The 11,306-nt window shown below is 38.3% G+C and overlaps 1 protein-coding gene across 2 annotated transcripts; it reads right to left on the reverse strand.

Moving 5' to 3' along the window:
• Positions 1 to 458: 458 nt before the first annotated feature.
• On the reverse strand, positions 459 to 7,590 carry tgif1 (TGFB-induced factor homeobox 1). Of its 2 annotated transcripts, XM_028434937.1 has the most exons (3): positions 7,241 to 7,590; positions 3,782 to 4,011; positions 459 to 2,023 (listed from the first exon to the last, which is right to left on the reverse strand). In XM_028434937.1, the coding sequence occupies exons 1-3, from the start codon at positions 7,254 to 7,256 to the stop codon at positions 1,397 to 1,399; spliced, it is 873 nt and encodes a 290-aa protein (XP_028290738.1). In that variant the 5' UTR covers positions 7,257 to 7,590; the 3' UTR covers positions 459 to 1,396. The 2 variants fall into 2 exon arrangements, with proteins under 2 accessions (XP_028290738.1, XP_028290737.1); XM_028434936.1 differs by lacking the exon at positions 7,241 to 7,590 and having other exon boundaries at positions 3,782 to 4,323.
• Positions 7,591 to 11,306: the final 3,716 nt, after the last annotated feature.

Genomic DNA, 11,306 nt, shown 5'->3' on the forward strand with positions numbered 1-11,306 from the left:
GAATGGATTGATAGATGTGTGTACTACCAATTACAAACAACAAACCCTGTTGAGGCCAGCGGCAGCAACGCTTTGGGACTGAAGTGGAAAACAGATGTCGGCCTTTCCATCACCAAACCAACGGACTTCATTATAAACTGCATTACAACCACTCTATTGAGATGCAGACTTCCATAAAAACCCTGTTGGCATGAAACTGTTGACGTCTGCCGTTAGCCTGTGTTAATTTATGCAGGATTATGCTAATTCAAAGGAGCTGTTGTAAACCTTTCACACAGTGGAATGCCTTGGAAAAGACATCAAGCCCATGTTATTTCTGTCTGTGCTTATTCTCTTTTTTCAGTATTCCACTCAGTACTTTCGGTCTTTTCCTTCTTGAATAAAACGGCAAATCTCCATAAACTTCTTTGGGATAAAATAACACGCATAAGAGAATGGCTAAATAAATTAACCAATTCTGAAATGTAGAAAAACAAAACTTTATTTAAATCCCATGTGACCCCTCTTTGCCACAAACATTGCACAGTATGAAAAGAAATCACATCATTGGGCGTCATGTCACATTAACTATACACATGGTCCTATTACATGAAAATGCTTTTTGGTGGTTAAAAAACAAAGGAGGAGGAAAAAAAACGCTGTCTTTGTCAAGTGGTAAAAAAAAAAAAAAAAACAGCTAATGCAGAAGTGACAACTGTAGTGTTTTTTTTTTGTTTGTTTATTCTCCAAGTCCACTGGCCTTTGTTTCCACTGAGTGAAGGCATGAAGGTTCAGACTAAGAACCTGCTACATTGGTCATCTGGAAAATCCCTTGATGGGACTAGTAAAATATTAAAAAATAAAAAAAGGAATAAAAAAAGTATAGAGGTTGTTCTTTAAAACAGCTAAAAGTAAAAAAACACAAAAACAAAACTATACACATGAAAACAAACTTTGACTACAGTAGTGAATACGCTTATCATAGATGCCGAGAGCAAAGTATATTAAGACACTGAGATGACCTTCCTCTGCCTCTAGTGTGCAAACAGACCAGGCAGACCGACTGAGCTCTGAAATGTTAAACCGTGTGGATGAAGGACAAACCCACTAATGCTAGCTCTGGCCTCGTCCTCTACATTGATATACAGTTTAATGAAAAGACATAAAGACAGGCAGCGATTCTCTGATAACATTTTTTGGTCCCTGTGTGCAAAAAAGAAAAAAAGATACATACGCATGTATAAGAAATGAACAAACAACTTACAGCCAAGGCACCTGGATACAGTTTGTTTTTCAATAAGAAGAAAAAGAAGAAGAAAAAAAAAAACATCCTCGTCAATTTGATTGGTATACCAAAAAACTGAAATGATCAGGCTTCCGTGTGGTTTGTTCAGTCTCTGCTCGGTCCCGTCCTCCTTTAGGAAACCAGCTGTTTGGCCTGCAGCTCCATCTCCGCAGCCCGTTTGAGGGCCACGTCCACCAGGAGCTGGAAGCCACTGAAGTCCTGTGTGAGGTCTGGAGGAGTGGGGGGAGGGGTGTTGAACAGGCCGCTGCGGGGGCTCAGGTTTCCTGCCACACTGGTGCTGCTGAGGATGGTGGTGGTAGTAGTGGTGGTGGTGCTGCCGGACCCTTCATCTCGACACCTAAGCAGTGCCTGAGCCTGCACGGCTTGCAGCAGCTCTGCAGCCTTGTCACAGTTCATGCCCTGCATCGCCGTGGTGACAGTGGTGTGACAGATGACAGACGGCCGGGTGGGCAGGAGCCCCGGGGAAGGTAACGTGGGGCTAGCTGAGGGGGAGGCGGTCTTCCTGAGCACGCTGGGCATGGTGGAGTCGAAGCCTGAGGGGTGGAGGACCCGTTTGTCGTAGCTCTCGTCTGGTCCTGCTGCCATGCTGCTGTGTTTAGGAGACTGGGAGCTGTCAGAGAAGCTGTCACCAGCTTTGCTGCCTTTTCTAGATATGGTGAACTGGTTTGGGTCTTTGCCGTCTTTCCTCAGCATCTCTGGGAGAAGCCGCCGCCGTGCATTAATGAACCAGTTGCACACCTGGAGAAAACAACAAAAGCTGTTATAATAAGGAGATGATTCAAGCAAGTTTTTGGAATAATATGTAAAGGTTTGGTTTATTCGGACAACTTTTGTTCAAGAAATTTGATCTCCTGACATGCCAACTGTCAGTCTTCCTCAGAGGTGATTGTTTTGATGTATCCCTACGAGTTATTTCTTAAGGAAAGCATCAAAGCATCTACTGATTGCTTTCATGTGGCTTCATGAGGACACATATACCATTTTTTTTTGGCAGTGATCTTTAATTTATTTATCTATACCAGTTTTTACGCTTTCATGAGGAGGAATTTCAGACGTTTCAATATTGAAATGTGTCACGAAAGCACTATGGAAACACTTTTTCCGCAAATATGTGACATACATGGTCACATGACATGACCAATCTCTCCATGAAAGCATGACGCGGTACTCGTAAACAGAAGAGGAGACCGAGACATTTCTTAGCATTACACTTAAAAATTATTACTGCCACATTAGACATGAAACAACAAAGGAATAAAGAGTGTTATAAAGAGGTTTGGAGTGTCCGTCTCCCTGCGGCTACCTGTAAGTCTCACGGGATGCGATTTCACGGGAGTTGCGAGGCTCCTGCGCAAAACAACCTTCAATGGAAACGCGTTCAAAGCACAATTATACTTTGTCGACATTTACAAAAATCGCTTTTATTTTGCGAAAATCTGTAATGGAAACCCAGCTACTGAGGCCTACACTATGTTTTCATCTGATAAAAAATATTTTCTGTAGAAGCTTTAAAATATGCTCTGATAAGCTGTTACTATACACTGTTGCCTATAAAACTGGTATAATTGTAGTGAGAGTAATCACTATATAGATATTAATAATCAAGAATAAGTCACATTAACACAATTATTTCATGAGTATGGGTTAAAAAAAACATTTAATTCCAACCATATTGGTAAGAGTGAGTATGACGGTTGTCCATCATCTCCAAAAGGGATTAAAAATATATAAAAAGATAAAAGGAAAGCGTCTATTGTACAGTTCTTTCTGATGGTTGACAGTTGGCAGTCGAAACATGTCACTCAGGAAATCAAATTTCCTGTAAAAAAGTTCTCTGAATAAGCGAAACCTTAACATAAGGAGATGAATGACGGGAAACCTTTCCATTTAAAAGACAAATCTTTTAAGTGTCCCAAGGAGTGATTTGCGTGTTTGCTTTGAATAAAGACATCAAAACTAAAAGATATTTTACAAAGCACACGATTTATCATTTTAATAAAAGCGAATAAAAACACCGGGCGTGATGAAGCCTGCATTTCTTTATAAGTTTTCAATAAAAGCTGATTTCCTTTGTCACAACAGGATCCGTGCTCGTCCTCCTTTTATCCTCCGGGCTAGTCGTAACTGGCTTTGAGAGAAGCTTGTAGCTCCAGCTATGTAAATGACTCTGCATTGTTCCCAGACAGCTGGGATAGAAAGGAGCTGCTAGAGGGAGGGAAATTCCTCTCCGAGAGCTTTAGCCAAGCCCACAGCACACTGGGAGTGTGTTCACTCATGCTGTCTCATACACTTTCGAGGTTGCAACACTAAGTTTGTATTTGGATGACCTTCAAGTCTCCCGTTTCTGTGTCATGTAGGGCTCGTTATTTAGACAGGAAATGATTCAGTGGAGCTAATTCTTGTTTCCTCTAGACGTGTACAGTGGTTGTTTACAGTCGACACAAGCCTGCGGTAGCATCTCATGTCACACGCGTGTTTGTGTGTGTGTATATATACCTGCAGTGTGGACAGCTGAGTCTGCTTGGACAGTAGGGCTTTCTCCTGTTCAGAGGGATACGCGTTGTAACGGTGTTCGAACAGCCAGTCCCTGAGGATCTGAACCGACTCCTTGGGTAGATTCCCTCTCCGTTTCCTCTTCCCGTTTCCTCCAGCACTAGATGAGAGATCCAGCGGGGCGTCCACGCAGTCCTCATCGTCCGTCTCGCTCCCCGACAGCATCGTCAAACCTGCAGGAGGAGAAAGAACAAAGAGTAAACATCTATGCTCCATATTCTGTGACGTCATAATAGCGAGCTGTCTGGGAGGCAGCTGATGTGTCAGAGACAAGCTGTCAAGTTTGGCCATGTGATTCATATGTGGAGGGGAGGGAGGGAGGGTGGGTGGGGGGGGGGGCGTCACAAAGGCTGCTCTGATGCTGTGTCAGTTATAAAACCTGTCTCGACAAACACGAGCCTGGTTTAGACGACGGGCGAAAAAAAATAATTACTGACCAGATCACAGACCGATTTTCTCAAATCAAACATACAATGGAAATTAAAGATTTATTCAGTTTATTTCCGACATGGTTACATTCACTTTTTTTTTTTTTACATTTTTTTTTTTTTGTACATGCCGAAAAAGGAGAGGAGAGAAGCAGTTTGCTTATCTGGGTCCCGTCCCCTGTTTTACCATCGCAAATTTACATGGGTTTACATGTCTCTCTGGTCAAACATTCTTGAGTTGTTCTGAACAGTCCTTTTTTGTGTATTCTCATCTGTAGTCGGTGTTGTCTTGTTTTTATTCCTCCTCCTCTCTATCGTTGTTCGTGTTGGCCTTGTTCCCTGCCAGACGTTGTTAGCATTCCTCCAGTTCAAGAATAGTTCCTCTTTCGAAGGTGTTTGGAAGGTTTTTCCCTTTTCATCCATAGTGTCACCACTCGGGAATGTCTCTTTTGGACACACAAGTTTGCAGCTTGTTTTGTCTCTACATCAAGGTTAATCCAGCTGTTGTTAGTTCTATTGGCAGTGTTGTATTTTCCACTGTTAGATTTAACTTGTGTAAACACATTATTATATCTTAGTTCATAAGCAAGGTAGTAATTTTATTGTATTATATCTTAGTTCATAAGCAAGGTAGTAATTTCATTGTACAGGAAAACGTGTTTCTAACTGCACATATGACAATAAACACTTTGAATTTAAATTTAATGTAATCCTTAATCACCCCACCACCTAGCAATTGAAATGAATAAATGACAGACCTTTTTTACTCTTGGTTTCCACATTTAATTCAGTCTCCGTAAAATAATCACAGTCTGAATTTTGTTGTAGTTTTAGTTGTTTTTCGACTAAAATGCAACTTCGTTTGAGTCAAAATGTAGTCATCAGGACTATTTCAATTATAATCTAGTTTTAATCAACTTAATCTGTTATAGATATAGTCAACAAAAATATACAGAATAAGAGTTAATAATGCATTAAAAGATTATATATAAAGATTCAATCCTTGATCAGCCTGATATTGGATGGTATTAATATTTGTAAATACACACAGATCTAATATAAACAAGTTTTGTTGTTTAGTCAATGGATTTAAAATCTGAGGTTTTTTTTTTTTTTTAAACAAAACATACAACAGAATCAATGATCGACTGTATGGATCAGTGGTAATTTTGACAGCAGATTTTGATTTAATTTAAGTCAGGTTTTTTGACTAAAATGCAACTTAGTTTTAGTCCAAATGTAGCCATCAAGTCTATTTAAGTTATAGGCTAGTTTTAGTCAACTAAATAACATTCAAATTTGAGTTAGCTAAATTTTTGTTAGATATAGTCAAGTAAAATATACAGAATAGGAGTTAATGATTCAATCATTGATCAGCCTGACATTGGATGGTATTATTGTTTGTAAATAGACAAGGACAGATTTGATGTGAACAATGTGCAAGTTTTGTTGTTTAGTCAATAGATTAAAAAAAATTAAATAGATACAAAACATACAATGGAATTCAATGACGATCGAGTGTGTGGATCAGTGTTAAATCTGACTGCAAATTTTGATTTAGTTTAAGTCGAGGTATTTTGACTAAAACGCAATTTAGTTTTAGTCAAAATGTAGTCTTTGGATCTATTTCAGTTATAGTCTAGTTTTAGTCAAGTACATCTGTTATAGATATAGTCAAATATACAATATGAGACTTGGTAATGCATTGATCAACCTGATATTGGATGGAATTGAAGTTTGGAAACACACAGAGATTCCATGTGAACATGTTTTTTTTAACTGTTTGGTAAATGGATTAATAATCTGAGTTCCATTTTTGCTAAACTACTTTTCATTTACAGTTTGTGTTGTTGTCAGACTTATTGATCCATCCATCAGAAAACTTTCATTCAAGCATGTTCTCATTTCAAACAGCCAATCAGACACCACCACCACCAGCAGCAGCTGAAGCTGCTGCGTAAAGTGACACATGGAAAAAACAGATTGAAATCTTGGAGTATGTGTGCAGACTGGTGAGGGAAAAACCTGTGAGAAAAAGCAAAGAAAGTTCCCAAGTGTGATCGGCCAACAGGATGAGGTAATTACGTAGGCTGAGAGGGAGGGGGAGGGGAGACCTGTTGCAAATCAGCGTCTCCACCAGACTAAACAAAAGAATCCATGGCTGCGTGCTCCTTTGTATGCGATTCACCAAGTTCTTCATCACAAACTGCCACTTCCACGCTAACCTAACCCCGTGCTTTCACTCAAGACGGCAGAAAAACTCGGTTTTTAACCCTTAAAAAACGCTTGTTGGGAAAGTTAAGCAACTTGTGGGAGCTTTTCCATTGTGTGTGTGTGTTTGAGTGTGTTTGAGTGAGTGCTGCACCACGAGGTCCGTGAATGTAACACAGCAGCAGCAGCAGTAAGTTCCCACAATGAGGTCAGGATCATCATTAGCCTACATTCTGATTGTTGGTCCATTTCAAAGCGCTGGGTGACTTTGTAGCTCTTTTTATGCTCATATTAGAGGCAAAAGTGACGATTCACGATCAGGAAAAGACAACTTCAAACTCCTGAACTCTTGAAAGAAGCGCAACTTTGACTTGTATCAAACTCCTAACTTCAGTTTCCCACTTTTTAATTTTAATTCTGCTCAAACAATTTTGTAAAATCACTTTTTTTATATTTAATATTTGAGAAAGGGAAAAAAAAAAAAAAAGTTAAACAATGTGAAAAAAAAAAAACGACAACCGTGATATTATAAAGATGTATAAATGTTGGGAAATGTGTGTAAAAATGGAGTTTAAATGTATAAAGCTTGCTGTTATTGCCTAGTGACACGACGCCAGCACATGGCAGAAAAGCCCCCTGTCATGTCTGGGAAGGAAACAATAGACTGCATGGTTTGCATACGAGGGAAACGGCTCTGTTACGGTTCTCCGTCCACACACACAGCCTTTGAACACATCTTTTTCCTCCAACATAGTCCACTTACCCTTTTTGGTCTTCATCTCCGACCGAAAAAAATGCGCACTAAATCCCGCGTCAAGCGCAGACGAACTGCGTCCTGTTTTTCGTGCTGTGATTTTTCTTTGGTCTCCTTCAGATTTCCACCCAGCGTGGCCAAAATAAATCCTTCCCCGCTGAACGCGTCCTTTTCTTATCTTCCTCTTCTTTTTTTTTTTTTTTTTTTTTAAAGGTGTTGAGTGGGGGTTTGTTGTTGTTTTTTTGGAGCCGTCCTTGTTCTTTGGGGTTGTACCTGAGATCTGTGCGTCTCCTCGGCTCAAAGCCCCTTTCTCATTGAGTGTTTGATGGTGAAACTGGGTGACAGCTATCTTTGACAGCTGCGTGACTTAACGCAGAGAATAGATCCTCCCACCGCGGAGCGGAGCCGCGCAGAGAGGGAAAAATCTCTGACATCAGCATGGCTTGTTCCACTGACATGGATCCACTTTATCCACTCCTGAATACTAAGAAAGCTGCATACATGCACACCTGATCACATTTGATTAAAAATAGGGTAGAAAAAACGCAGATTGGGCGGTTTTTTTTTTTTTTTTTTCAATGACAACAACAACAACAACAACAGGCTGCTGAATGGAGCATGAATGCGCACCTCGTGGCGACACGTACATAAATACACTGTCGCAGGTTTTGCATGTTGTTGTGACAATTAATTATCGATGTGCAATCCAATAGAAGTGATCAGTAAAACACCTTGTGATTTAATCCACGATCAAATATGTATCCACCTATATTATGCATCCTACACCACAATAGTCGAAAACGTTACATTTTCAGGTTTTTACATGTTGTTTAATTTCAATGATCAACATGTAATCCTATAGCAGTGATCAGTAAAACACCTTATGATGTAATAATCTTATTAAAATATGTATCCACCCTATTCTTCAACCTACATCCCATCTTATATGTGTGTGTTTTGTATTGAAAACCTACTGATTATCATCGGTGCACATTACATAAGGGACTCAGCTGTATTGTTGACATCCATACAAATCCTATTACAGACAATCTTACTGTAGCCTATAGATTACCCTGCAATACAAATAATCAGTTCAACTGTAGGTGGAATCTGGATTATATATATTTTAGACATCTGATTTTGGATTCGTTTTGCAACAGTCCTTACATCAGTATTTAAATATAGTAATAATCATAGTGCGGTGAAGCGTTGGTACACACACCCCTGCAGTAGCTGGAGGTGGTGGTGGTGGTGGAGGTGGTGCACCAGTCCAGGATACACACAGAGAGAGAGAAAGAGAGAGGGAGGACGACATAACTGTAAAAGCAACGATCAATGCCTTCATTTGTATGCGGTGCACAACCCTGCGACAGCTGCTGCCGGAGCATCATCTCTTTAGCAGACATTTGTTCCACACAGACATGGAGGCGTTTCCGCTGTGGAATAAATGTCTCCCCCATGCGTTTAGAAACGGTACTGCACATGTTGGCACCGAGTGAACAAGTCTTTTAACGTCCTCTGGTGGTAGCTACAGGCTGTTGGCTTCTGGTTTAACAAATAAAAAGTGAAATTTACAGTCGTTACTTATGGGCAAAGGTGAAAGTAACGTCACGTTACTGTAATTGAGTTGCTTTTATGGGTACTTGTACTTTATTGAAATCAGTCATTTCACTTGTACATTTCAAAAGAAGTAAAGTAATTTATTACATTTCTGCAAATTATTATTTTTTGTTTTAAAATGATCAGTAGACATTGTGAAACTACAAAAAATTAAATCGTAGCCGACCAATCAGATTAAACGCAACGCACTGCCCAAAAACAGAATTTAGTGCCGGTTATTTTTGTTAATAAATTTTGCATTTTTTTATTTTGAATTGAATTTATTGGTGTGTTTTTTTTTTGTTTAAAAAAAGAATTGTACATTATGACAAACCTTTTATTTTATACAGATGCCTTTGTGGAAAAATAAATTAAGTTCCATTTGTGCAAGACTTGGTCTCTCCCTTTTTAAGTTTATACATGAGATGTTTACTGTATGCAAGAGAACCGTGGCAAGATTTAATACAAAAAATAAACATGGGAGGTGAAAGTAACTAGTAACTTTTACTTTAAGTGCTATTTAATTGAGCTACTTTTTACTTGTACTTGAGCATTTTATGTATGACTTACTTGCACTTGTACTATGTAGCCTACACTATAAATCAAGTTACAGTACTTGTACTTGAGTAGGCTATATCAGTACTCTTTACAACTCTGCTTGTGGGGTGCTGAATGCAAAGCTAATTTTCCTGATATTTAGCTAATTTTTCATTCATTCGAGACAAGAAATTAATGCAAAACCGCATGTTCTATATCAGTGTTTCTCCAACTTTTTTGGCTCAAGTACCCCCTTTCTCCTATTTCTGAATCCTAGTATCCCCTTTGTCTGACTACAGCATTTTGCTTAGAAATCTATTTAAAACCAACTATACAGCATAACAAAGGAATTAATGAGTGATAACACACATTTTAAATAATCTTATTTTGTAAATAAGTGGAAAGAAACAGTATTTAGTGCAGTGGTTTCCATCCTTTTTTGGAACGTGACCCCATTTTGATATCAAGAGTTTCTGGCGACCCCTAAGACATTGTTTTTTTCTAGAATTAGTTTTTGATCATGTTTGAGCTCAGATTTTTTATTTATTTTTTTAATCATTTTTAGCTCATGTATTTATGTATTTACTGTATTTTAGTTGAACTAGATTTATAATCCACAAAGTAAAAGTATAGAAATACATTTGTTTTTAAATTGTGTGTTTTACTTTGAAAAAAGAATAATAATTAAAAATGCACAAAATGTATTTACATTTTTCAGAAATTTCAGGTGACCCCATTTAAACTCCAGGCGACCCCAAGGTTGAAAAATGCTGATTTAGTGGCTCCTGAATAGATTTATTTCTGGAGTTTTTATAATTTGTGATCATCTTACGTCTGGTGTGAAACCAAGACTGACACTTTATTTGTACATTTTCCTCTCTCTCAAGTACCCCCTGCAGTGCCATCGCATACCACAGGGGGTACACGTACCCTTATTTGAGAAACAATTATGGGAAGCAAGCTCAAGCTTGATCACCCTGTAGCTGGCCACCTTTGATGAGGTTATCTTGTGTTAAAAATATCAAAACACCCCCTGATTAAAAAGGTACACTACTGATGATGCGTTTCAAAATGTATATCCTTCCGACATCTAAGACACACGCCCATGCCACTCTCAACTGGTAATCCTCATGTGACTACCATCTTTTGGCACAAGTTTAACGTCACGTCCCGTTTTTAATGATTCCTTTATTGTGTTTTCTTTCTATATTTTGTGTTGGTTTAGAGTTTTAGAAAATATAAAAAAAACATTTTATAAAACAAAAAGTAACATATAGACAGTTGTAAATTTTGAATTATGTCAAAATTAAAATAGATTTTATAACGTTGAGTGTAATGCTTGATTATTGAATAAGGTGGATACAAATTTGAATAGTGAATTAAATTTGAATTTTGAAGTTTCTTTAAATAAATAAATAAATTAGGTACTTGAATTTGTCTTTGTTTTTTGTTGTTGTTTTTACTGTAGAGAGCTGAGGTTAATCAGATTTCTGTCCTCTGACTTCAGACCCAAAGTCAGATCCCACATTCTTCACAAACACAAGTAATGAGTCTCTGTTTCAAGCCAGACAAGCTCAAACAGCGAGACACCGTGTTATAAATAGAGCCATGAGCAAGTCAATGCAGAGCCTGTTATTGCCAGTCAGTGAAAGCAGATCAACAAGAAAACGCACATTCAATCACATCCTGCGTCTTAATTCGCTTAGTTTGATTCTTGTTTTTTCTTTTTTTTAGGTGGGATTTGTTTTTTTCCTGCTGTCTATAATGGAATATTTTATGTAGAAAAAGGATATTCCAAATGAAACCATTATCCGTCTGTTATGTAAAAAGAAATGTATAGGTTAACTTATGTAATAATAGCATACTTTACTTTCTTAATGACTTTTTTCCTTACACTTTATTCAATGATAGAATAACAGCTCTGGCTTTTCAATAAATG

This window comes from Gouania willdenowi, chromosome 20 (genome assembly GCF_900634775.1).
Source record: "Gouania willdenowi chromosome 20, fGouWil2.1, whole genome shotgun sequence".
Classification (NCBI taxonomy): domain Eukaryota; kingdom Metazoa; phylum Chordata; class Actinopteri; order Blenniiformes; family Gobiesocidae; genus Gouania; species Gouania willdenowi.